We start from the raw sequence: 27,914 nt of genomic DNA on the forward strand, positions 1-27,914 counted from the left end.
CATATAGATTAATGTCTACTTGCACGCAGAAAGTGAGTGAAAACAGGTGTTATGGTTTTTTACATAATTAAAAAAGTGATAAAAATGATGAATGTGTTAATCTGTAAAAAGGAAAGGTCCATCAAACTGGGCTCCATCTAGAGGTACGCCAAATAATCACTTAAATACCAAAAATGATTCCCGGGCGCGGCATCGCTGCTGCCCACTGCTCCCCTCACCTCCCAGAGGGTGGGGTCAAATGCAGAGGACAAATTTCACCACACCTAGTGTGTGTGACAATCATTGGTACTTTAACTTTAACTTTAATTAAATATTCAAACAGTTCAAACTGTGTGTAATGTCACAGTGAACAAAAATAATAAATGTACTTGTTAAATTAAACCTCTGCCTTGTTTTAATGAATACGTAGGCCTACTACGCTACTGTAATTTGATGTTGGTACTTAGAAAGCCACGTTTTTTTTCCCCCTAGGTGCTACTTGGTGAAACTGCAGTAAAGGAAATACTCCTCCCTCCCTCTCTCTCTCTCTCTCTTGGACGATAAACTCGACCATTCTCTCTCTCCTCGCCCTGATTGGTGGAGGCCACTTGCTGGGAATGCCATCAAACTATTTAAATTGCACTTTGTGCCCCTTGCAGGCTTATAAGGGACTCCTTGTTGCGTCTGATCCCAACCAGGACACTTCATATTGAAAAAAAAATGAAAAAATAAATACACACAACAAATGGAACTTCCATCTTTTTTGTCAAATTGATACATATCTTTCCTGAGGATTATTGCTGGATTTGTACACATATTGGTGTGTTTTTATACTGATTTAACGCAGGTGAGTTGACGAGTGAAGTGTGGTTATTTATTTTTTTAGCGTGTTTTAAGTGTTTTTCCTGTTACAGGTAGTGACGTCACCATGAAATTGACGGGGATATTTTTGTTGCTGATGCTTTGGAGCTGTGAGGGCGCCATCATTGCAGGTGACTTATTCAAGTTTTATTATGAGGGGGGGGAAATGCATGAATTAACGTGTCGCTATGCGCCGGCAGAGAGCGGGGAAGACAACAGCGTGTACGACCTGTTCGAGCTGATACAAGTGGCCAAAAAGAACCACGGCGTGAACCAGGTGAAGGGAGACGACCCCTACAGCCCCGCCTACAAAATCCTCAACCCGGACCTGATCCCCCCGGTCCCCGAGAGCGCCCTGCGGGACCTGATCGACTCCATCCACGAAGAGCGCGGCTTCCTCCTCCTGCTCAACTTCAAGCAAGCCAAGCGCACCCGCGGCAGCCTGCTGACCGTGGAGAAGAAGGACGGGTCGGGCCCGGTGTTCGAGATCGTCTCCAACGGGAAGGCGAACACTCTGGACCTGGTGTTCGCCACCGACGACAGGCAGCATCTGGTCTCCATCGAAGACGCGGACCTGGCCACGGGGCAGTGGAAGAACATCACGCTCTTCGTGCAGGAGGACCGGGCGCAGCTGTACGCCGGGTGCGAGGAGGTCAACACGGCCGAGCTGGACGCGTCCATCCAGAGCATCCTCACGCCGGAGACACCCGCCAACGCGCAGCTCCGGATCGGGAAAGGGGCGGCGAAGGACCGGTTCATGGTGAGCACGTCACACTTACTAAAACAGTGTTTTTCAACCACCGTGCCGTGGGAGATGATCTAATTTCACCTATTTGGGTTAAAAATATTTTTTTGCAAACTAGTAATTACAGTCTGCAAATGATGTGTTGTTGTTGAGTGTCGGTACTGTCTAGAGCGGTGTTTTTCAACCTTTTTCAAGCCAAGGCACATTTTTTGCGTTGAAAAAATTCGGAGGCACACCACCAGCAGAAATCATTAAAAAACGAAACACAGTTGACAGTAAAAAGTTTAAAGTCAATTGTTGGGTATGACTTTAAACCATAACCAAGCGTGCATCAATGTTGCTCTTGTCTCAAAGTAGGTGTACTGTCACCACCTGTCACATCACGCCCTGACTTATTTGGAGTTTTTTGCTGTTTTCCTGTGTGTAGTGTTTTAGTTCTTGTCTTGCGCTCCTAATTTGGTGGCTTTTTCCTCTTTTTTTGGTATTTTCCTGTAGCAGTTTCATGTCTTCCTTGACCGCTATTCCCCACACCTGCTTTGTTTTAGCAATCAAGAATATTTCAGTTGTTTTTATCCTTCTTTGTGGGGACATTGTTGATTGTCATGTCATGTTGGGATGCACTTTGTGGACGCCGTCTTTGCTCCACAGTAAGTCTTTGCTGTCGTCCAGCATTCTGTTTTTGTTTACTTTGTAGCCAGTTCAGTTTTAGTTTTCTTCTGCATAGCTTTCCCTAAGCTTCAATGCCTTTTCTTAGGGGCACTCACCTTTTGTTTATTTTTGGTTTAAGCATTAGACACCTTTTTACCTGCACACTGCCTCCCGCTGTTCCCGACATCTACAACGCAATTAGCTACCGGCTGCCACCTATTGATATGGAAGAGTATTACACGGTTACTGTGCCGAGCTCTAGACAGCACCGACACTCAACAACAACACATAATGTGCAGACTATAATTACTGGTTTGCAAAAAATATTTTTAACCCAAATAAGTGAAACTAGATGATCTCCCACGGCACACCAGACTGTATCTCACGGCACACTAGTGTGCCGCGGCACAGTGGTTGAAAAACACTGGTCTAGAGCAGGGGTAGGGAACCTATGGCTCTAGAGCAGTGGTTCTCAAATGGGGGTACGTGTACCCCTGGGGGTACTTGAAGGTATGCCAAGGGGTACGTGAGATTTTTTTTTTAATATTTTAAAAATAGCAACAATTCAAAAATCCTTTATAAATATATTTATTGAATAATACTTCAACAAAATATGAATGTAAGTTCATAAACTGAACATCAAATCAAGTAGGCTATTCCATTCATTACAATGCAACAATGCAATATTCAGTGTTGACAGCTAGATTTTTTGTGGACATGTTCCATAAATATTGATGTTAAAGATTTCTTTTTTTGTGAAGAAATGTTTAGAATTAAGTTCCTGAATCCAGATGGATCTCTATTACAATCCCCAAAGAGGGCACTTTAAGTTGATGATTACTTCTGTGTGTAGAAATCTTTATTTATAATTGAACCACTTGTTTATTTTTCAACACGTTTTTAGTTATTTTTGTATCTTTTTTTCCAAATAGTTCAAGAAGACCACTACAAATTAGCAATATTTTGCACTGTTATACAATCATCACTGAAAAAAGGTTGAGAACCATTGCTCTAGAGCAACCTTTTTTCAGCGATGTACCCCCTGTGAACATTTTTTTAATTCAAGTACCCCCTAATCAGAGCAAAGAATTTTTGGTTGAAAAAAAGAGATAAAGAAGTAGAATACAGCACTATGTCATCAGTTTCTGATTCATTAAATTGTATAACAGTGCAAAATATAGCTCATTTGTAGTGGTTTTCCTGAACTATTTGGAAAAAAAGATATAAAAATAACTAAAAACGTGTTGAAAAATAAACAAGTGATTCAATTATAAATAAAGATTTCTACACATAGAAGTAATCATCAACTTACAGTGCCCTCTTTGGGGATTGTAATAGAGATCCATCTGGATTCATGAACATAATTCTAAACATTTCTTCACAAAAAAATAAATCTTTAACATAATATTTATGGAACATGTCCACAAAAAATCTAGCTGTCAACACTGAATATTGCATTGTTGCATTTCTTTTCACAGTTCTTTTTGACAGACATTTTAGTGAGAAACCTGAGCTTGTGCTTCACTGAGGATCTTTGTCAGTCTTGGTGGCAGGGAGGCAACTCTGGGTTTATGGTAGTGAATGGAATAGCCTACTTGATTTGATGTTCAGTTTATGAACTTAAATTTATATTTTGTTGAAGTATTATTCAATAAATATATTTATAAAGGATTTTTGAAGGGTTGCTGTTTTTAGAATATTTAAAAAAAATCTCACGTACCCCTTGGCATACCTTCAAGTACCCCCAGGAAGAGGTAATAGAAAAAAGGTACAAAATACATTTTGATTGATTGATTGAAACTTTTATTAGTAGATTGCACAGTACAGTACATATTCCGTAAAATTTACCACTAAATGGTAACACCCGAATACGTTTTTCAACTTGTTTAAGTCGGGGTCCACGTTAATCAATTCATTACATCTATCTGAAGCAGCATATACTGCATACAGTAGGTAGGGGATTCATATGGCCCCATTTGTCACGGGTCTACCTGACACATGAAACGTGACAAATTGGGAGGATACACTATTCACTTTAGCCACCAGATGGCAGTAGTGTTGAATATCTTAAAATGTGTTTTGTGGCCATTCTAACTTTGACCACAGTGTTAAAAAAAATCTCACGTACCCCTTGGCATACCTTCAAGTACCCCCAGGGGTACGCGTACCCCCATTTGAGAACCAATGCTCTAGAGCAGTGGTTCTTAACCTTGTTGGAGGTACCGAACCCCACCAGTTTCATATGCGCATTCACCGAACCTTTCTTTAGTGAAAAATAAAATGTTTTTTTTTTTCAAATTCAAAGTTATATGTTTTTGGTAACACTTTAGTATGGGGAACATATTCTAAGTAACAAAGACTTAATTTTGAGTTATTTGGTGAGGGTTAGGGTTAGAGGGTTAGGGCCAGGGTTAGAGGGTTAGGGTTATAATAAGGCCATGCCGAATAAGGCATTAATAAGTACTTAATAATGACTAGTTAAGAGCCAATATGTTACTAATTTGCATGTTAATAAGCATTGATTGATTGATTGATTGAAACTTTTATTTGTAGATTGCACAGTATCATCAATCAATCAATCAATGTTTATTTATATAGCCCTAAATCACAAGTGTCTCAAAGGGCTGCACAAGCCACAACGACATCCTCGGTACAGAGCCCACATAAGGGCAAGGAAAAACTCACCTCAGTGGGACGTCGATGTGAATGACTATGAGAAACCTTGGAGAGGACCGCATATGTGGGTAACCCCCCCCCCCCCCCCCCCCTCTAGGGGAGACCGAATGCAATGGATGTCGAGTGGGTCTGACAGTACATAGTATGACAGTATGTACTGTACTGTACACAGTACAGTACATATTCCGTACAATTGACCACTAAATGGTAACACCCGAATACGTTTTTCAACTTGTTTAAGTTGGGGTCCACGTAAATCAATTAATGGTGAATATGTTCCCCATACTAAAGTGTTACCAAGGTTTTTTTTACTGGTGCACAAAATGAACCGTGCATGAACATCACCCTGTTCAAAGAACAAAACCAACACAGTGCATAAACTCAAAACAAATTACACACCTGCAAATCAGTGTGACTTCTGCCGTTGCCGTATCCGTAATACGCCGATAGGGAGAAGATTTTATTTACACGATGGGTCGGGTGTGTCTTGACCTCCGCCGAACCCCTGAGCCCGACTCACCGAACCCCTAGGGTTCCATCGAACCCAGGTTAAGAACCACTGCTCTAGAGCCAGATGTGGCTCTTTTGATGACCGCATCTGGCTCTCAGATAAATCCTAGCTGACATTGCTTAACACGATAAGTAATGAATAATTCCGCTGGTAATTACAGTGTTAAAAATAACCACGTATCAACCAGACTACAGAAACATCAGCAAAACCATACAGCACCAGAAGTCGCATTAATGGTAAGAAGTATTTTATTTATTATTGGTTACCTTCAGAATAACTGTTATTAAAAAGAAAAAGAGACTTATTATACCGTATTTTTCGGAGTATAAGTCGCTCCAGAGTATAAGTCGCACCGGCCGAAAATGCATAATAAAGAAGGAAAAAAACATATATAAGTCGCATTTTTGGGGGAAATTTATTTGATAAAACCCAACACCAAGAATAGACATTTGAAAGGCAATTTAAAATAAATAAAGAATAGTGAACAACAGGCTGAATAAGTGTACGTTATATGAGGCATAAATAACCAACTAAGAACGTGCCTGGTATGTTAACGTAACATATTATGGTAAGAGTCATTCAAATAACTATAATATATAGAACATGCTATACGTTTACCAAACAATCTGTCACTCCTGATCGCTAAATCCCATGAAATCTTATACGTCTAGTCTCTTACGTGAATGAGCTAAATAATATTATTTGATATTTTATGGTAATGTGTTAATCATTTCACACATAAGTCGCACCCTCGGCAGGCCAAACTATGAAAAAAACTGCGACTTATAGTCCGAAAAATACGGTACTCTAAAAATGTTGGTCTTACTTAAAAATGCACGCATTTCGTTGTATTCAGAGTTAAAGAATATTATATGGCTCTCACGGAAATACATTTTAAAATATTTGGCTTTCATGGCTCTCTCAGCCAAAAATGTTCCCCTGGTCTAGAGCAACCGTGTTATACTATACCACATAGGCGCCTATCTACATTTCTGCCAGTGGGTGCTCGGTGTGTGTGTGTATTAGTGTTGTCTCGATACCACTATTTTGGTACCGGTACCAAAAGTATTTTGGTACATTACATCTATCTGAAGCAGCATCTACTGTATACAGTAGGAAGGGGATTCATATAGCCCCATTTATCACGGTTTACCTGACAAATGAAACGTGACGATGCCAGATGGCAGTAGAGTGTTGAATATCTTAAGATGTTTAAATGCGTACTTAAAATTCTGTGGCCATTCACCAAAAATATTTCGGTACTTTTCTGAATGAGGGGACTACAAAAAATGTCATTATTGGTTTTATTTTAACAAAAATCTTACGATACATTAAACATGTTTCCTATTGCAATCTAGTCCTTAAATAAGATAGTGAACATACAAGACAACTTGTCTTTTAGTAGTAAGTAAGCAAACAAAGACTCCTACTTTAATCTGCTGACATATGCGGTAACATATTGTGTCATTTATCATTCTATTATTTTGTCAACATTATGAGGGACGAGTGGTAGAAAATGAATTATTAATCTACTTGTTCATTTACTGTTAATATCTGCTTATTTTCTGTTTCAACATGTTTCTATCTACACTTCTGTTAAAATGTAATAATCACTTATTCGTCTGTTTTTTTGATACTTTACATTAGTTTTGGATGATACCACAAATTTGGGTATCAATCCGATACTAAGTAGTTACAGGATCATACATTGGTCATATTCAAAGTCCTCATGTGTCTAGGGACATATTTCCTGAGTTTAGAAACATAGTATACATTTTAAAAAAGGAAAGAAGATTTTGTGATGTTAAAAAATATTGATGTAATCAATAGTAGTATCGACTAGATACACTATTGTACGTGGTATCATTACAGTAGATGTTAGGTGTGGATCCACCAATGGCGTTTGTTTATATTGTTGCGTCCCGGAAGAGTTTGTGCTGCAAGGAATCCTGGGAATTTGTTCTGTAGTGTTTATGTTGTGTTGCGGTGCAAATATTCTTCCAAAATGTGTTTGTCGTTGTTGTTTAGTGAGGTTTCACTATATGGCACATAGTTATGACAGTGTTGGCGTTGTTCATACAGCCACTCTTAGTGTGACATGTATGGCTGTTGAGTAAGTATGCACTTCATTTGTTCGTGTGCAGTGAGTTCAAAGTCAAGATGATTATGTTTTTAGTTTATTGTCGAACACAATAAAGACTTGGTTAGATTTTGCTAATTATAGACTATTTGATTTGCGACTCTTTCATTATCTTGCCACTAATTTAACAACAGGATTGATTTTTCAAAATTTATGTCAAAGAATGAAAGTTGCCGTCAATCCCACGTGGGTGCTCGGCCCCGAAGCACCCACGGGATCGGCGCCTATGTCATACCATATCTGTAGGTGGCAGCCGGTAGCCAATTGCTTTGTAGATGTCGGAAACAGCGGGAGGCAGTGTGCAGGTAAAAAGGTGTCTAATGCTTAAACCAAAAATAAACAAAAGGTGAGTGCCCCTAAGAAAAGGCATTGAAGCTTAGGGAAGGCTATACAGAACAAAATTAAAACTGAACTGGCTACAAAGTCAACAAAAACAGAATGCTGGACGACAGCAAAGACTTACTGTGGAGCAAAGACGGCGTCCACAAAGTACTACCAAACATGACATGACAATCAACAATGTCCCCACAGAGAAGGATTAAAAACAACTTAAATAGTCTTGATTGCTAAAACAAAGTAGATGCGGGAAATATCGCTCAAAGGAAGACATGAAACTGCTACAGGAAAATACCAAAAAAAGACAAAAAGCCACCAAAATAGGAGCGCAAGACAAGAACTAAAACACTACACACAGGAAACCAGCAAAAAACTCTAAATAAGTCACGGTGTGATGTGACAGGTGGTGACAGTACACCTACTTTGAGACAAGAGCTATAGTGATGCATGCTTGGTTATGGTTTAAAGTCATATCCAACAATTGCGACAACGACTTTTTACTGTCAACGGAGTTTCGTTTTTTTAATGATTTCTGCTGGTGGTGTGCCTCGCGATTTTTTCAACGCAAAAAATGTGCCTTGGCTCAAAAAAGGTTAAAAAACACTGTGCTAAATAATGCACTGAGTGAGTAAAAGTGCTGCGCAAATTATGCACAAGTGCTGCACAAACAAGAAATATGTATGGAGTGAAATTACTGCCAATACTCATATATATATATATATATATGTATTTATATATATATATCCATCCATCCATCCATCCATTTTCTACCGCTTATTCCCTTTGGGGTCGCGGGGGGCGCTGGAGCCTATCTCAGCTACAATCGGGCGGAAGGCGGGGTACACCCTGGACATATATATATACATATATATATCCATCCATCCATCCATTTTCTAACGCTTATTCCCTTCGGGGTCGCGGGGGTCGCTGGAGCCTATCTCAGCTACAATCGGGCGGAAGGCGGGGTACACCCTGGACAAGTCGCCAGCTCATCGCAGGGCCAACACAGATAGACAGACAACATTCACACTCACATTCACACACTAGTGCCAATTTTTAGTGTTGCCAATCAACCTATCCCCAGGTGCATGTCTTTGGAGGTGGGATATATATATATATATATATATATATATATATATATATATATATATATATATGTATTTATTTTTTACTTGCAAATCTTTGGCTGTGAGTAAAAACGTTGTTTTGGCAGTAATTTCACTCCATAAATTTGCCTCGGTGTGATGATGCTTGCATAAAAAAGTATATTAGTAACGTCAATTAGAGTAATAATGAATTTAATGATTTTAAAATATTGCATTCAATTTGTTCATTATTGGGATAAATCTTACTATTGTTTGCAGGGAGTCCTTCAAAACGTGCGCTTTGTTTTTGGAACGACCTTGGACGCAATCCTTCGCAACAAGGGCTGCCAGAGCTGTGAGTAAATTATTATGAGCTCTCTCTCTCTGTGTGTGTGTGTGTGTGTGTGTGTGTGTGTGTAAGGGAGTCGAAGTGGAGGGGTAAGTTATGTACCACGGCCCGGAGCAAAAGGGTCCCCTTTGGGCTTTTGCAAAGTATAAAGATTGTTTTCCCATTATTTAAGTATGTAAGTTATTTAAGAAAATTACGTCATAAAGACGATAAAGAGAAAATAAATATAGCCGTGATACAGTCGGTAAGGTTGTATTTTTGCCTCATTACTGTGAGAATCCTGCATATGACTGAAGCATTTAGGAGTGGTATATATCCAGGTCTAGCTGCAGTGTGCTCAAACAACCACCAAACAATACTCTAACACAGCCAGACTTCTTCTGTTTGTTTGAGATTGTCATTACTGCCACAAGTGGTGGAAAAGGGTATTGCAACAGAGTACCGCCTGGGCCTATTAGGGCCACAGCTCGGAAACAGATATTTTTTGGCGGCCTACCAGGGGGCGCTATGGTTAAGAAACACTGTTTTATATGATGTCATCTACAGCCACAGATGCAGTCATCATGGAGAATCTCAATGGCTCCTCGGCCATCAGGACAGAGTACACAGGACATAAAACGAAAGGTAAACAATAGAAGTAGTATAACATGCAAGAGAATACATGGAAGTGATTTTTTTTTCTGCCTTGGTGAAGATCTCCAGATGGTCTGTGGCTTCTCCTGCGATGACCTGGTCAGCATGTTCAAAGAGCTGAAAGGTCTCGGCGTGGTGGTGAAGGAGCTGTCCCTCGAGCTCCGCAAGTTGGTGAGCAAGAAATACATCAACCTGCGTGTGCTTCTTGTCATTACTTCGGAATACACTTGTTCAACTGCCACTGGTCGGTTTTCTTTTGACTTGAACTTACAGGCCCAAAACCCTACCTTAGCTCTGAATTTCTAATATTTTAGGATTTTTGTTTTTCCTTCATCACCGAACCGTGAATCTGAATTTCAAAATGAATGAAAAAAAGATGCGACAAATGTCCAGTGGGGTACATTGTGGTCATCTAGGTTCACAATTTGCATGTTAATAACAGTACTTGAGATCTCAACCTACGCCGAAAAGAAGTCTTTTTTTTCTTCTTTTTTAAATTTTTCATCAGAAATTGAACAAGATTTCAGTCAATTGTACACTGTAATACAGGGGTGTCCAAACTACAGCGTCAATTGGCGTCAAAATACTGGAAGGACTGAATGTGGTTGCATTGAAAAATGTCTGGCTTCACACAAATTTGACAAATTGATGAAAAAAAACATGCACTAATATAATAGCTACGTGTCAACTAGGGATGTGAACCTTACAAAATGTTACGATTCCATTCAATTTCGATTCTTGGGGTGACGAGTCGTTTCAAAATTAATTCTTGCTTCAACACGATTACCGATTGAAACTATTTCTCGCAAGCTAATATTTGGTACAAAATGCTCATAAAACCAAGTTACAGTTTTAAAAAGCTCCTCTTAGCTGCTAACGTATGACGTATACACGCAGTGAGTAAGCGCACAGACGGCCTAAAAACCATCTTTAAAAAATCCTTCTTTCGATTTTGATCGATTTTTGAACATTAGAATTCAGAGTCGGAATGATTGAGATTCGTGTTTCGAGTGTGAATTTTTTTTGGCAACTCTTCTGTCCAGTAGGTAGAGCAACTACACTCAAATTGTGCTTGAACCCTGTTGTTTATCGGAACATATGCATGCACACTGTTATCGGAACATATGCATGCACACTGTAGTCCAAAATTTTTATCTGAATCTTACATTTTGGTAAATTGATATTTTCCTGTGAAACCTACAATTTTACAACTTGTCCACTAGGTGGAGTAGGGATTCCCAAACTGTGGTACGCACAATCTCGGGGTACGCCAAATAACCAATAATTTAATAGTCAAACACAGTGTTACTGTTCAAACTGTGTGTAATGTAACATCGGCCAAAATATTAAATATACTCCTGTCTTGTTTTTAATAAATAGTTAGGCCTACTACAATACTGTATTTTGAAGTTGGTCATAATGGTCGTACTTGGAAAGCCAAGTGTTTTCTGAGGTGGTACTTGGTGAAAAAGGTTTGAGAGCCACTGAGGTAGAGTAACTACATTTTAATTGTGCTTTCATCCAAAAATCCGAGCGATATACCAAGGGCTACATTGTGGTAGTCTACAAGCATACTTTTCTAATTGTATGTTTTGCCTTGGGAAAAATAACATTGAACTCTTCGGAGATGTGCCGTTTGTCACACACAGTACACAAAAAAATGTGCAAAACTAGAAACATTATCAAATGTACATCATTATAAAGCATTACCGCATTCTTATGCTTATGCCATTCCCCTTTCTTTGTTTCCCCTCTGCTGCGTCCAGACGAATGAAAACAAACTGATTAAGAACCGCATCGGCATCCACAGTGGCGTCTGTATTCACAATGGCATCGTGCACAAGAACAGAGACGAGTGGACCGTGGACGACTGCACTGAGTGCACTTGTCAGGTGAGATCTGGACGGTGTGAGACGAACACAACTCTATTCTCAGACTGCGATTGTGCCTACTGACAGGAGGACACACTAGTGCGTAATTAGTACACACACACACACACACACACACACACACACACACACACACAAGAATACCAGACCTCAGCTGATTTGGTCAGTAATGATAGGATCGGGTCAAGTCTTGTTTGGTCTAGATAAGAGCTCTGTAATCAGGGGGTCAACAGAAGTGGGTCTGAAGTGATTCACAGCTCGTAATTGAGAGGAACGTCAAGTGGAATGAAACCGTCATTTAGGTCAGGTGTTAAAGATCTCCTTGCTTAGTAAAATCCCTGCAAGTTATCAGTTGCTTATTATCCCTGAGTGACTCATGTAGGACATACCGGCTGTCTGGCTTTACATGTCTAGGGAACAGCACCCAGTCTGGGTCCTCAGTTTGAACCCAACTTCATTTTTACGAAAGGTTTGGCCACGGTCCCACCCATCTACTGACCCAGTAGGCCTCTGGGTGCCCGCAAAGGTCTCCTTTCTCAGACAGAATCCTTCTTTTTTGGGATTGTCGGGGTCTGTGAATCATTCAAAAGCTCACATGGCGAGCAGACAATTTGTTTCACAAAGTTGAATCAAAACCGGCAACAAAGTCCTAGACAGGATATAGTCCATTTCCGTCTGGACTCGTTTGCCGACTTTTGATAGTCTTTATTACATAACCTGTACCAAAAAAACTCTGTTCATTGCAGAACTCCGCTACAGTTTGTCGAAAGATCTCCTGCCCACTGATTCCTTGTGCCAACGCCACCGTACCTGACGGAGAGTGTTGTCCACGCTGCGGAACACGTAAGCACTTCTCTCTCTCCAACCCAACTGAGGTTGTACAATTTAGTGTTTGACCAAAATCTGGGGTTAAAATAAACCTAAGGCTACATTCACACAGCAGGGTTTGATGACCATTCAGATTTTTTGTTAAATCCGATATCTTTATGTAGTCGTTCACATTAGTAACAATATATGCGGCTTCTATGTACAGTATGGCTAACGTGAACGGAATGCAACTGTGAACTGACGCGCTTGGCACAAAACATGATGTCACACACGGACTCCTATGTTGACGGACAATGACGATAGGTCCGTGTACCGTATTTTTCGGATTATAAATCGCAGTTTTTTTCATAGTTTGGCCGGGGGTGCGACTTGTACTCTGGAGCGACTTATGTGTGAAATTAACACATTAACGTAAAATATCAAATAATATTATTTATCTCATTCACGTAAGAGACTAGGCGTATATCAGCAATCGTCACACACACACGTCAACCAATAAAAATTTGGCGGGGGCAGGTCATGGCAGATGTGCATTGTGAAAAAAAAGATGCTACCTGCTACTACTTCCGTACCTATGAAAATTGATCATTTCAACATTGGCGGTAACTTATAAAAACTGAGAAGGGCTTTAAGGCAGTCCTGCGCAACCTGTGGGAGCAGTGGATGATGGATGGAGAGCACAGCTTCACGGCAACCGGGAGAATGCGCCATGCAACTTTTCTGGATGTCATTGCATGGATCGACAAAGCATGGACTTCAGTGACAACCGAAACTATCCTGTGCGGATTCAGAAAGGCTGGAATAATTGGAACTGCAACTGACGATGACTCTGACGTAAGCGACGTACCTATAGAAGAGGAAGCGGCGCATTGTCTACCTTTGGAGTTGGCAGAGTTGTTTAGAAGCGAAACAGAGGAAGAAGATTTAATCGGATTTAGCGATCAGGAGTGACAGATTGTTTGGTAAACGTATAGCATGTTCTATATGTTATAGTTATTTGAATGACCCTTACCATAATATGTTACGTTAACATACCAGGCACGTTCTCAGTTGGTTATTTATGCCTCATATAACGTACACTTATTCAGCCTGTTGTTCACTATTCTTTATTTATTTTAAATTGCCTTTCAAATGTCTATTCTTGGTGTTGGATTTTATCAAATCAATTTCCCCAAAAAATGCGACTTATACTCCAGTGCGACTTATATATGTTTTTTTCCTTCTTTATTATGCATTTTCGGCTGGTGTGACTTATACTCCGGAGCAATTTATAATCCGAAAAATACGGTACTCAACCTGATATGGGCAAAACAAAATTAGAATCGGCATAGAATGCAAACATAGCCTTAGTTGTATGAAAGCTCTAATGCTGAATTGTGGACAAAAATCGGACAGTAAAATGTGTTGCGGACAAATGTGTTATCGATAATAGTGGGTGAGGTCCAGTGTTTGTAATAACTGCGTTATATAATAGCGGTGTTCATAACGCCATTACTCTTGGTAGTAACGATTAATCTAATTAATTACTTTTAGGAAAGTTTCAACACCGTTAGCGATAGCTTGATGTAACATGGAACATTACTTCTGATTTGTTTTTTTGTCAGCAACAAGGCAGCTTCATAAGTGCAGCAAGTTCAATGCAGGAAATATATTTTTACTCGTGAAAGCAACAGGCAGCGCCACACTAAAATGAACCTGATGTCAAATAGGAAGAGGCACCATCACACTGTAACACAGCAACATACGCACACGTACACAATGGGGAAAAATTAATATCAAATCAATGATTGAAGTGACACTTACTTACCACCCAAATAATACACCGTTTGTTGACAAGAAGATATGACAGCCATCGAAGCACATGCAATCTCTTTATAACCAGAGGCAACACAATCCGGCGAAACGATTCAAAAGGGCTGGCGTCAGAGCCGACAAACTGCAGTCTACCGCTGCTAACTAGTAAAGCTAACAAACACAGCCCCGTTGAAGTCCTCGATGACATCATACATCACTAAGCAACAAGCTCCGCCTTTTAAAAGCACACACACACACGCACACTGTGCTCTCATATAAAATGTCTCAACTGCATATGCCAGATATTTGAAGTTTTTTTTTTTTTTTTAAGTAACTTATTAATTACTTTTCCTAGTAATTATTTACATTTATTAAAGAGTAATTCAGTTTACTTTACCAAAAGTAAAGTAACAAGTAACCATTAGTGATCACTTTTTAAAAGTAATTTTCAGAACACTGGTGATGTCATTGCTTGTGGGTGTTTTTTCGGACAGGAAACAAACAACAGAAAGAGAAAAAATGGCTGTGGCCTCAGTAAAAACACAGCGAGTGAAAAGAATGAAATTATGGGAACATTTCACCCTAAAATGTCAAATAACTTGCTGAAATTGCAAAATTTTAACTTGCTTTTCATGGCAGTAAGTCTGTGGTGCGGGAGCACTCACTACGAAAGACAGCTAAAAACAGAGTTGTGTAAAAAATAGCTTGAACTAATATTTTAGCCAACTAAACTTTGTTTAACTATCATCTTTCTAAACATATTATCATTACAAAATTAACTTTTTCTTTTCAGAAAGATTACCGTATTTTTCGGACTATAAGTCGCAGTTTTTTTTCATAGTTTGGCCGGGCTCCAGTGCGATTTATATATGTTTTTTTCCCTTCTTTATTATGCATTTTCGGCAGGTGCGATTTATACTCCAAAAAATACGAAGATAGCGTGGCGTTTTTCGTTGTTTTTTGTTATTGTTACTATTTTTACGGTTCTTTGTTTACATAAAAAATTATACTTCACCTGTCCTTTCTTTAAAAATGTCCACAAGTTGCACAGTTCATAAATAAACATTTCAGAATAAGATTGCTGCGATGAGGTAGCGACTTGTCCAGGGTGTACCCCGCCTTCCGCCCGAATGCAGCTGAGATAGGCTCCAGCGCCCCCCGCGACCTCGAAGGGAATAAGCGGTAGAAAATGGATGGATGTATGGAAGATAGTAATTGTTATTGTCTTAATTGTTAGTAAAAATATGCCGAAAAACAAGCCAAATATAAAAGCTGATGGCTAAATTAAATCGACTTATTACACGATTAGTCGATTAATTGTTAGGATAGTCGATGAGTTCACCATCAAAATAGTCGTCGGTTGCATATGATGAATCCTGCAACATATATTTCTATTATTTCCCAAGGAAATGTTTTAGAATCTGAACAAATTGGAGCTAGACCAGCATGTGATCAACCTGAGAGGTTCCACTGTGCACTGGAATTAAAGCCATATAAACATCATCCAATGCATTACAGTAAATGCTGCCAAAGCTATGGATGGTGCATTCATTCAAACACTAACCTAGTCAACCTCTAAAAAGAGATGCTGTGTAATTTCCCGAATAAAAGCCACAAATATGTCCCAACATAAAAGGTTTCTGTTCAGGTATGTTAATTTTAAAGATGACTTAACTGCACTCACCTCCCAGTAAATAAAATAAGTGTTCCTGTGTTTGAAACATTGGCGTTTTGTGCCTGAAAACATCTTTGAGTCCTTAAAGCTGAAATGGCTGTAATGTGGCCAAATTGTTCAAAGCGGGTTAAGAAAATTGTTTGACTGTTTTGTGAAGGCATCATCCACATGAATGCCAACCAACATGTTGGTCATACCTCTGCAGGGTTGGCTGCAACGCCTCGCTAAAACCAAAAATAAACAGCAGGAGCCACATTCATGTGGAGCTCAGCCACTTTTTGAAGTCATGACACACTGACAGCCATGTTTTCAGAAACATTTCCTCTTTAGGAAAACATAAGTCAGTAGGGCATCCCTCTGTATCTGTAGGACAGTGGGCCTTTCTGTTCCACGCATTCTCTCAGTGCCCGTCCTAAACAAAAGCCCCTCTTTCTGTCTAAATCCCGGCTAAATCGACACTATTAGCCCTTTGCTCTAAAAGCCTTCCTCCCCTCATTTAGGCTTGGGGGTGTTTGTGAGTGTGTGTTGGGGTGGGAGGGTGCTGCTTTTTTGCAATAGCTCTTTCATTGTGTCTCTTTTCCATATTCTCGCCATTTCCCTCCTTCTCAGCGAGCGACTATGCAGAGGACGGCTGGTCGCCGTGGTCTGAATGGACCCATTGTTCCGTGTCATGTGGGCGGGGCATCCAGCAGCGCGGACGCTCTTGCGACCGTATCAATAACAACTGTGAGGGCACCTCTGTGCAGACCCGGGACTGCTACCTCCAGGAGTGCGACAAGCGCTGTAAGTTGGTAAACGACACAAGTTCCGGAAAATGCACCAGAATACAATTCAAGTGTGTGTTTTTGGTTGCATCAGTCAAGCAGGATGGCAGCTGGAGCCACTGGTCGCCGTGGTCCTCATGCTCCGTTACCTGCGGCGCTGGTGTCATCACCCGCATCCGTCTGTGCAACTCCCCAACCCCCCAGCTCGGGGGCAAGGAGTGCGCGGGACAGGGTCGGCAAACGGAAAAGTGTCAAAAGTCTCAATGCCCCAGTAAGTTTTGGGTCTGCCTGATTGCACTTGTGTGTCCATTTGGACAACAACAATAGCATCATATCATCATCATGCAACCGGTCTTCCTTGTGTTTCTCAGTCAATGGCAACTGGGGACCGTGGTCGCCATGGGATACATGCACCGTCACATGTGGAGGTGGCATGCAGACTCGTAAACGAATTTGCAACGACCCTGAACCCAAATATGGCGGTAAAGAGTGTGTCGGTGACATCAAAGAAACACAGACGTGCAATAAGAAAACCTGTCCTGTTGGTAAGCGCCACTGATTAATAAGACTAAATATATCGATTAAAACACTTCACAATAAGCATTGATTCTTGATTCAAGATGGATGCCTCTCAAACCCTTGCTTTGCTGGGGCCAAGTGCACTAGTTTCCCTGATGGTTCCTGGAAGTGCGGAAAATGCCCTCTGGGCTATACTGGCAATGGTATCAAATGTAAAGATATTGATGAGGTAACACTATCAATCTTTTTTTACTCTGTTGTCCCAGCTGAAACCACATGCAGTACTTAATTTAGTTTTTCTGCCTAATCTGAATGTAGTGCAAGGAAGTCCCAGATGCTTGCTTTGAGTTTAATGGCGTGCACCGCTGTGAGAACACAGAACCCGGCTACAACTGTCTTCCCTGCCCTCCCCGTTACTCAGGACCCCAACCGTTTGGCAAGGGTGTGGAACAGGCTGCGGCAAAAAAACAGGTACGTACAATAATCAAAGGGTAGGGATTTGCATATCAAAAACCCTCAAATTAGGTCTCTAGTTCTTTAAGGTTCAAACTGCATTTCTGCCTTACAAAGATTAGAAAAACTTGCAAAAACCCCAATCTGATGACTGATTATCCTTTCGTTCCGATAAAGGTGTGCTCACCCCGAAATCCTTGCCTGGATGGAAGCCATAACTGCAATAAACACGCCCGCTGTAACTACCTCGGACATTTCTCTGAACCAATGTTCCGATGCGAGTGCAAACCTGGCTACGCTGGCAATGGACATATCTGTGGAGAGGACACCGATCTGGATGGATGGCCCAACGCTGACTTGGTTTGTGTAGAGAATGCCACCTACCACTGCAAAAAGGTAAGTAGGGAGTTTATGAAGCCAAAATACACTTGAGATTAAGTGGAAGGTTATGAATGAGAGTGTTGATGTTTGTGTTGTGGGTTTTTCAAGGACAACTGCCCCAACCTCCCCAACTCTGGGCAGGAAGATTACGATAAGGACGGCATTGGAGATGCTTGCGATTTTGATGACGACAACGACGGCATTCCTGATGACAGGGTACGTATGAATGCCCAAATATGGTCATGGGAGTACACAAGGGACATGTATGTACATCATTCATGTGCAAGAAGCCAGGCGGACAGGAGGTAGCGCTCCGAGGGAAAGCAAATGTTTTCCCTGGCCAAAACCTCAAATTCTATCACTGAGGTACAAGTCTGAAGGCACTCCTCTGTGCACCACAAATTCCAACGCTCGAAGTGGGATATGACCTAAAAATAAAGCACCTTTTCATTCCCCAGAGCTCCTTCCTTTCTAAATAGATCCACTCAGTCAGTGTGATGGCAGATGGTAGTGAACTGCACCTGAACACATACCTCTAACTCCCCCAACCCCCCCACCCCCTCCCTCTCTCTCAAACAGGACAATTGCCCGTTTATCTACAACCCCAGACAGTACGACTATGACCGTGATGACGTTGGCGATCGCTGTGACAACTGCCCTTACAATAGCAACCCTGACCAAACAGACACGGACAACAATGGAGAGGGAGATGCCTGTGCTGTGGACATCGATGGAGATGGTAAGCAACAAATGGTTGACAGCCACTGTTTCAAATTATGAATAGTTTTTACATCATAATAAATAGGAATGACAATTGGGTATTTCACTAAATTTGGTAGTAGCAATCTTTTTTTTGTTTTGGTCAAACTCTTGATATGCTTGTGACTTGACAACTGCCTCGAAATTTATGATTGAATAAGCAAATTAAATGCTATTCTAGTCAGTTTGTATTACTTCTCCCAATTAGTTGTCGAGTAAATAGACAAGTTCGGGTGCTGATTATTTACTGTGATGTTCCACTTACATTCCTTTTAAAGATATATCTTACCAAGGTCAGCGGGTCTATGTTTGGGATAAGCATTCAGGGTATGCGTCCTTGTTCTTCTGTTTTTGTTAAATTCTTCTTCATTTTTTTTCCATGTCACTCTGAGTTGTTTGACTTGACATCTGCCTCACAAACGTTTTAGCGAAGTCTACCCATGTTTCTGACTACCTATTCAACCCAGAAACAGATCTTACAAGCTACCTGGTAGTGTAAGACAGCTTACTTTTTTCAAATTGCTGTGAGAATGCACACAATTTAACCTAAATGTCAAGTTAGCGAGTTGTACCTACTTGTAATACTTGTGTTTTATACAATATTTTACTAATGCTAGCAGTATATGGCACTACGATTGGTAGCAGCATTCTTCTTTTTTTGTTTTGTTAACATTATTCATGTATTTCATGTCACTCTGAATTTGTAGACTTGACAACAGCCTCACAACCCTTTGTGCGCAGTTTTAACTGACAAAGCACATTCTAGTTAGCTAGCTACAAGTCATTTGCTTTACTTCTCTGAATTAGTTGTTGAGTAAATAGATGAGTTAGGGTGCTAATTATTTAGTGTAATGGTCTGCTAGCATTCCCTTTAAAGAACTATCTTACTTAGGTTAGCATGTTTGTGTTTGGGATAAGAGGAATATGACAGGATACAGTGTTTGTGTCCTTGTTCTTTTGCTTTTGTTGAATTCTTCTTCATTTTTTTTTCCATGTCACTTCGATATGTCAGACTTGAGATCTGCGTCACAGACATTTTAGTAGAGTCTAAAAGCGCCTAATAATTCCTACTAATTATTCGCTCCAGAAACAGGTCCCACAAGCTAAAAGCTAACAAGCTATATGTCAGTTAGCATTACTTCTCTGACTTAGTCATCAAGTAAAAAGACAAGTTAGCGTGTTGTACCTATTTGTTGATATTTATGTTAAATACAGTATTTTACCAATATTAGCAGGTAGTGAAGTATATGGCGCTAGAGCTGTGAATATTTAGGCACCACAAGATTTGATTCGATTCGATTCTTGGGAGTAACGATTCCATTCAAAATCGATTCTCGATTCAAAACGATTTTCGATTCAAATTCAATACTTTTTTATTAACATTGGGTGCCAGTTCAATGATTAACTACATTCCTCCATAAAGTAGATAACAGCTCTGATAAATGTGTATATTTCTTAAAAGAAAACTGGTTTTGTTTAATAAAATTCTACCCAAACGTTTATTAAAGTCAAATACAAATAAGGCAAAAAGTGAAGTATCCAACACTACTCTTTTCTAAAAAAAAAAATAAAAAAAACCTGTACAGCAGGTATGGGCATCTACATCAACAATATGATTTGCCTAAGTGTCTGGACAAGACAGATTAAAAAAAAGAAATGTTTTTTTTTTGTTTTTAAATTGATTTTTTGATTTTTCTTGAATTGATTAAGAATCGTTACAAGTAAGAATCTTGATTCATTCGAAAATCGATTTTTTTTTTTAGACACCCCTCTATGGGGTCATGTTAAAGTTAAAGTACCAATTATAGTCACACACACACTAGGTGTGGTGAAATTATCCTCTGCATTTGACCCATCCCCATGATCACCCCCTGAGAGGTGAGGGGAGCAGTGAGCAGCAGCCCTGGCTGCGCTTGGGAATCATTTGGTGATTTAACCCCCAATTCCAACCCTTGATGCTGAGTGCCAAGCAGGGAGGCAATGGGTCCCAATTTTATAGTCTTTGGTATGACACGGCCGGGGGGTTTGAACTCACGACTTTCCAGTCCCAGGGCGGAAACTCTAACCACAAGGCCTTGAGCAGGTCATCACATATATGTCAGCGAGCACTACTTCTAAATAGATGAGTTGGGGGTGTTATTTACGTAGGTTTCTGCTAAACGTACTCAGGTTTAATAAATATTTTCCCCAGGTTAGCAGATTTTTGTGCAGTTGAAAAAAAGGCAGGCAGTTTTGGTTTGCTTCTTCACCTTTTGTTTTGGTCAAATCACCCTAATTTTAGTCTGACAGCTTGACAACTTAAATGACTAACCTTGTTAGTACAATTTCAAGTTTTTACTAAGAAACATGGTTCTAAAGCTAGAGGCCAGCTCACTAGCTAGATAATGCTAGCTATATACATTTTTCTTTTAGAAATGTCCTTAGTTCAAGTCATGACTTAATACACTCGTGTCTGTTTTCATTTGCCAGGCATACTTAACGAGAAGGACAACTGCCCCTATGTGTACAATGTCGACCAAAAAGACACAGACTTGGATGGGGTGGGAGACATGTGCGACAACTGCCCTCTGGAACATAATCCCGATCAGGTGTGTGGCCATTTTCCTTCCACCTCAACCGCCACCAACAATACACATTCATCTCTCTGTCTCACTCCATAGCTCAGCATATTTACCTCTTTCAAATGAGAGACAGAAAGAGAGAGAAAGAGAGTCCTGAGCCCATTTGAACAGGGGAAAAAAAGCTTGAGTAAATCCCGTGTAAAGGTCAAGGGCACATCGGATCAAAAGGCATAGTGGGCCGGGGGGGGTTGGCGGGTCTCTTCAATGGCCCATTGACATTAGTTGGTGGGTTATGCGAGGGAAGAGACCCTCAGCTGGATATTAGTGAGTAATGGGCTGCATCCTGCACCTGTGCCAAGCTACACTGAGAAAAAGGAATGTGTTGTTACAGCAATCATTTAGCTAGGTTTTCATTTGTAAAAATGACACTATATTTTGGACTAGATTTGACCAATCCAAGTCTACGAGCATGAACCGATAAAGCCTGCTCCAATGAGAAGCGAAACATTTTCTAAGACAAACTGATCAATCGAGCGCCCTGAGTAAACGGTACATTTGCCATTTCAGGTGGATTCAGACGATGACCGAGTGGGAGATAAGTGTGACAGTAACCAGGATATCGATGAGGACGGACACCAGAACAACCTGGACAACTGCCCGTACATCCCTAATGCCAATCAGGCTGATCACGATAAGGACGGAAAGGGAGACGCCTGCGACCATGACGACGACAATGACGGCATTCCGGACGACAAGGACAACTGCAGACTAGCCTTTAATCCTGACCAGGTCGACTCTGATGGTAAGTGCAATGGAATATTCTTTACTTTGTCTACTTTCCCTGGAGGAGTCTGGATATTCCTTTGGAACTCAATATAAGAGGAACCCTCTTTTCCGTTCATTATATTTCATTATCCATATTAAAAGCCAAGAGTGGTAAGATATTTATTTGTGGACTGCTTCATTACCTATCTTAGAATTAAGTTCTTAACTCCTTGTTTGCTAACTTACCCAACCTTTGAGACACTTCTCTCAATGGTCTCTTTGTCAGGGCTGCATCTCACTAAGTCGCTGTGTGAGTGACAGGAAAAAAAATATATCTTGGGGAGAAAATGTTTGGGGCCACCTGCTGGTTTGCTTTATAAAACTCTAGATCCCAAATATAAAACTCCCCATCTTTCTCAGACTATGTATGTTTGTATGACTCAACGATCATTACCAAAGTATATCATCTCTAATCGCAGGTGATGGCCGTGGAGATGCCTGCAAAGACGACTTTGACCAGGACAACGTGCCAGACATCTACGACGTGTGTCCGGAGAACTTCGACATCAGCGAGACAGACTTCCGCAAGTTCCAGATGGTTCCTCTGGATCCTAAAGGCACTTCCCAGATCGATCCTAACTGGGTGGTACGTCACCAGGGGAAAGAACTTGTTCAGACCGTCAACTGTGACCCTGGCATTGCTGTCGGTGAGTGAATACTAGTGTACAACTCTTGAGGTTTTCAGAAATACCTTAGAAAGTCCATCATTTAAGATACATTTAATATCTCTAACGTGATCAATTTTCTGCAGGATACCACGAGTTCAATTCGGTGGACTTCAGTGGGACCTTCTTTATCAACACCGAGAGGGACGACGACTATGCTGGCTTTGTGTTTGGATACCAGTCCAGCTCCAGGTTTTATGTGGTGATGTGGAAACAGATTACTCAGACCTACTGGTCCAACAAACCCACCAAAGCCCAGGGCTACTCTGGCCTGTCCATCAAAGTGGTGAATTCCACCACTGGCCCAGGAGAACACCTCAGGAATGCTCTCTGGCATACCGGGAATACTCCGGGACAAGTATGACATACTTTTAGGCAGCGTAATCTAGTCCACAAACAAAAGGTAATGACTTATTCATCATTTTTGCTGACTTTAGGTCCGTACTCTCTGGCACGACCCTAAGAATGTTGGATGGAAAGATTTCACTGCCTACAGATGGCATCTGATCCACAGACCAAGAACAGGACTTATCAGGTGAGGGGAATGACTTCATCTCTGATGGATTAAATCCTAGCTCAAACTCACAATGTTCTTTCTTCATTCACTCAGAGTTGTGATGTACGAAGGAAAGAAGATTATGGCAGATACTGGTAGCATCTACGACAAGACCTATGCAGGAGGCAGGCTAGGTCTTTTTGTCTTTTCACAGGAAATGGTTTACTTCTCAGACCTCAAGTATGAGTGCAGAGGTAAGAACGGATTCTTTCTGTAAAACTGGCTAGATGTCTGATTTAGAATATACTTCTCCCTTTACATAAATTACCAGCATTAGTAATTACCAAATTATTTGTGTGTGTCATAAAACATAAATAATACACCAAAAGCCTGATCTAAGATGCGCTAAGTAGCATGTGCGAAACTGTAATAGTGGGTGTGTTGCACGTGATCTACTAAGACTGCGTGTGCGTGCGACATTGATTACAAGTGCAAAAGTAGTGCAGACCGTCCTCTTTAAATGATTTTTTTTTTTAGCATTTCCAGTGCTAAATGATTAAATATGCATCTCTTCCTCCCAGTTTTGTAAGCGTTCTGATCATCATCATAATCATAGTCAAGTTTGCATGTGTTTTAGTGCACGCAAACCTTTAGTAGATCAGGCCCTAATACTTAAACCTAAATGGTATAAAATATTATAAAATATTATTTTAATCCGTGAATTTCAAAACGTACTGTTTTATTTTTATTTTTTTAAATAGCAAAGCATGTGTTTTTCTTGTGCCGATAAATGTCATTTATTGCAACAAAACCAAAATATTTTTTTAAACCAAAAATATATTTGCAAACAAGGATAATGAATTATCTGCCAAAAAAATTACAAACACAAAAATGTATTTGAAATTTAAAAAAATATTTTCAAACAAAAAAAATGTATTTGCAAAACATGTTGGGGGGGTCTACACATTTTTGGGGGGTTAGAAATATTGTACATGTTTTGGGTTGCAAAACAACCTCAACCCCACCAAAAATAAAACAGTTTCTAACCCCCAAAATTATTTGCAATGTAAACTTTTTTTTGGTTCCAAAATAATTTTGGGGGGGCTGGAACTCCATTTTTGATGTGGTTACATAAAATACACACAATTCTCTACATATTTTTTGATGATTTAAAATCGAATATTATTATTTACTTACTAGTTCAGTTCCTGAACAGAAGAATTGTTTTAATGATCGAATAAATGAATAATTTCTGACTTTGTTGGTTATGTGTGGAAAACCTTTAGTATATATGGCCCCAATTCTTAAACCTAAATGGTAAACAATTATAAAAAAATATTATTTTAATCCATGAATTTCAAAATGTACTGTTATAATATATACAGTACAGGCCAAAAGTTTGGACACACCTTCTCATTCAATGCGTTTTCTTTATTTTCATGACTATTTACATTGTAGATTGTCACTGAAGGCATCAAAACTATGATTGAACACATGTGGAGTTATGTACTTAACAAAAAAATAACTAATTGAAAACATGTTTTATATTCTAGGTTCTTCAAAATAGCCACCCTTTGCTCGGATTACTTTTTTGCACACTCTTGGCATTCTCTCGATGAGCTTCAAGAGGTAGTCACCTGAAATGGTTTTCACTTCACAGGTGTGCTTGAAGCTCATCAAGAGAATGCCAAGTGTGTGCAAAGCAGTAATCAGAGCAAAGGGTGGCTATTTTGAAGAAACTAGAATATAAAACATGTTTTCAGTTATTTCACCTTTTTTTGTTAAGTACATAACTCCACATGTGTTCATTCATAGTTTTGATGCCTTCAGTGACAATCTACAATGTAAATAGTCATGAAAATAAAGAAATAAAAATAAAGAAAACGCATTGAATGAGGAGGTGTGTGATCAACCCCAAAAAAACCCAACTTGTAACCCAAAAAATTATTTGCAACCTAAACCTGTTTTTGTTCAGAAATTGCATTTTTTGGGCTGCAGATCCATTTTTGCTTTGGTGGCATAAAATACACACATATCTCTCCATATTTTTTGTCATATTTTGTATTTAGTAGTTCAGTTCCTTAACAGAAGAATTGTTTTTGGTGATCGAATGACTGAAAAATGTCTGACTTTCTCGGAAAAGTGACTTTTTGGTTCTATTTTTTTGTGAAATGTCAGATACTGTAGTTGTTTGTCGCTTCACTTTCATTCCCTTCATTTTTAGTGTTGACTTAGCCATATTGTACTGAGCAGCCAGGACACTAAATGTAGCATTTCACAATTTCCTGTTGAAAAACCAAATTGTTCACCCTCAAGGAGTGTTTGACTTCAAAGGCATGACGATAAATACAAAATCTTCCAAAATGTCTAAAATAATGTATCTTTCTTCTCACAGATGCATAAATGCACAGCGCTGGATGCTCCGAGGAATGCACTTTTTAGTAGTATGACTTTTTTTTTCTTTTGTTTTAAATTCTCTTTTAAAAGTCCAGGGACCGATTTTTATCCCCGCAACGCTTTTTTGTGCACCCGTAGAGGGTGAAAGGGCATTTGGGCGGCCTCAGAGTAACGGCCGAGCACCGAACAGCTGAATGCCGTTTGAGGATCAGAGAGTCCCTTCTCCTCCAGCCTTCTGCAAGAGCAGGGAGAAAAAGGAAAATATTCCCTCCCGCCCTGCCTTTGCCAGTAGGACACCAGCACCTCTCTGTCCCAGCTCTCCTTGCTTTCTTACTCTCTGAAAGAACTCATTCATCTCTGTGCGGGACGGACTCCCCGTAGACAACTATGCACTTCCAAACTTTTACATCCACACCTTTCCTACCTTAGCCCTCTCTGAACGGACATCCCAAAGAAAAGACTGAGTAAATATTCCGTTTGCTTTACGTTCGGAACGATGGACTCGAAGAATGACGGCGGCAATAACGTTTTTAGGAATACTTGGAGAAAGGTGGGGTGTTAGAAACCAGCGGAACTCATGGATGTTCATGCTTGTGTGTGCAAGACTGGCCATGGATGGAAAACGAAAGTACTTCATTCTTCTATGAAAGTCGTGTAGTTTAGTCTTGTGTGCGCCCTGAATTGCTAAACATCTCTCAGGAAACATCAAGAGCCACCGATCTGCAGTCCCTCCATGTCACACCCAAACTTGCTCAACGACTTATTACACCCTCGTCTTTTGAGGTCCTAATTAGGTATTATGTAAATACATATAATTTATTGACTCGTGCCTACAATGTAGGCAGCAAAATACACTTTTGAATACTTTGAAAAAGTACAAAATCAATTTGATGGAACAGTGACAAATGAACAAAATCGGAAGTAATCAGGTTTCGGAAACTGGATCCCAGCAGGCACAAGACATTGAAACAATGTTGACAACTTGTTGAATTAGGTCCGGACGTTGATCATCTCAAACTTAACGTTGACACCACATGTTTTTTGATGACGTTTAATCAATGTTGAGTTCTGATGTTGATTTGACCATTGAATTTTGGTCATTTCCCAACCAATATCCTACAACACAAATACAACATTGAAACAACATGCTTTTTGACAACGTTTATTCAATGCCAGGTTGTGACATTGATTTGACCATTGAAATGTGGTCATTTCCCAACCCACAACGTGGATTTTGCAACGTTGTCTCAAAGTCAGTTTTAAAGGACATGTATGTATAATCAACGTTGTATCAATGTCTTGTGCCTGCTGGGATGTGTTGCTCTTGCAATATCCCTCCTCCCAACTGTACTTCAGCATGGATTTGACTTGTGTGCCCTTTTTGGAAAGAAATACACAACAAATGAAATGATGTACAAATATTACCTCATTGCTGTTGATCAACACAAACACATGCATTTAATTCTCTTACAGTAGTATTTGTGTAGCATGGGTTGTAAATAAAATGACATTAAAATGCAACCTACCCCAGTGAGAGTGAAATGGGAGATTTGCTTTTTTTACTGAATAACTTTGCTTTAAAGTATATATGTCCAATGCTGTTTTTAGCAGATAAATTATTTTTCTGTTATGTCTTAGCCTTTTTTGAGAAGTCGATTTGAGTGTATGTGCGCGTGTGTGTAGTCAAATGCTATTTAAATAATTTATCGGGATTTGTTGCCGTACAGAAGGCCACGTATCCGTCTGTATGAACGGTTTGCACATTGATGTGAGGATGTTGTATTCTTATCATTTTTACTTTTTTTGTATCAATATTATCGTTATTTTTGTACAATTAGTTTTGCTTGTATGTAAACATGTTCTTAGTTGTACAAAGCTAAAATGCTGTTTTAGTCATAGTGATCATTTTGTTACACATTTCAAGATAATAAATAGTTAAAAGGTC

The 27,914-nt window shown here is 39.9% G+C and overlaps 1 protein-coding gene across 1 annotated transcript; it reads left to right on the forward strand.

Moving 5' to 3' along the window:
• The first annotated feature begins 640 nt into the window (after positions 1 to 640).
• thbs1b (thrombospondin 1b) lies at positions 641 to 27,914 on the forward strand. The gene is made up of 23 exons (XM_061987146.2): positions 641 to 826; positions 894 to 971; positions 1,041 to 1,600; positions 9,261 to 9,336; positions 9,877 to 9,954; positions 10,025 to 10,134; positions 11,730 to 11,855; positions 12,599 to 12,695; positions 16,759 to 16,932; positions 17,008 to 17,184; positions 17,285 to 17,458; positions 17,534 to 17,661; positions 17,751 to 17,903; positions 18,063 to 18,281; positions 18,375 to 18,482; positions 18,846 to 19,005; positions 21,495 to 21,613; positions 22,154 to 22,388; positions 22,831 to 23,058; positions 23,163 to 23,434; positions 23,514 to 23,611; positions 23,687 to 23,826; positions 25,968 to 27,914. The coding sequence occupies exons 2-23, from the start codon at positions 908 to 910 to the stop codon at positions 25,973 to 25,975; spliced, it is 3,504 nt and encodes a 1,167-aa protein (XP_061843130.1). The 5' UTR covers positions 641 to 826; positions 894 to 907; the 3' UTR covers positions 25,976 to 27,914.

The sequence above is a fragment of the Nerophis lumbriciformis genome, linkage group LG26, assembly GCF_033978685.3.
Source record: "Nerophis lumbriciformis linkage group LG26, RoL_Nlum_v2.1, whole genome shotgun sequence".
Lineage (NCBI taxonomy): Eukaryota > Metazoa > Chordata > Actinopteri > Syngnathiformes > Syngnathidae > Nerophis > Nerophis lumbriciformis.

What these genes read in the sequence shown, in the direction of transcription:
- thbs1b (XM_061987146.2), top strand. Translation starts at nt 908, where the DNA reads ATGAAATTGACGGGGATATTTTTGTTGCTGATGCTTTGGAGCTGTGAG. An exon ending in TGAGGGCGCCATCATTGCAG is followed by an intron (nt 972 to 1,040) that starts GTGACTTATTCA and finishes ATGCGCCGGCAG; the next exon opens with AGAGCGGGGAAGACAACAGC. An exon ending in AATGTAAAGATATTGATGAG is followed by an intron (nt 17,662 to 17,750) that starts GTAACACTATCA and finishes ATCTGAATGTAG; the next exon opens with TGCAAGGAAGTCCCAGATGC.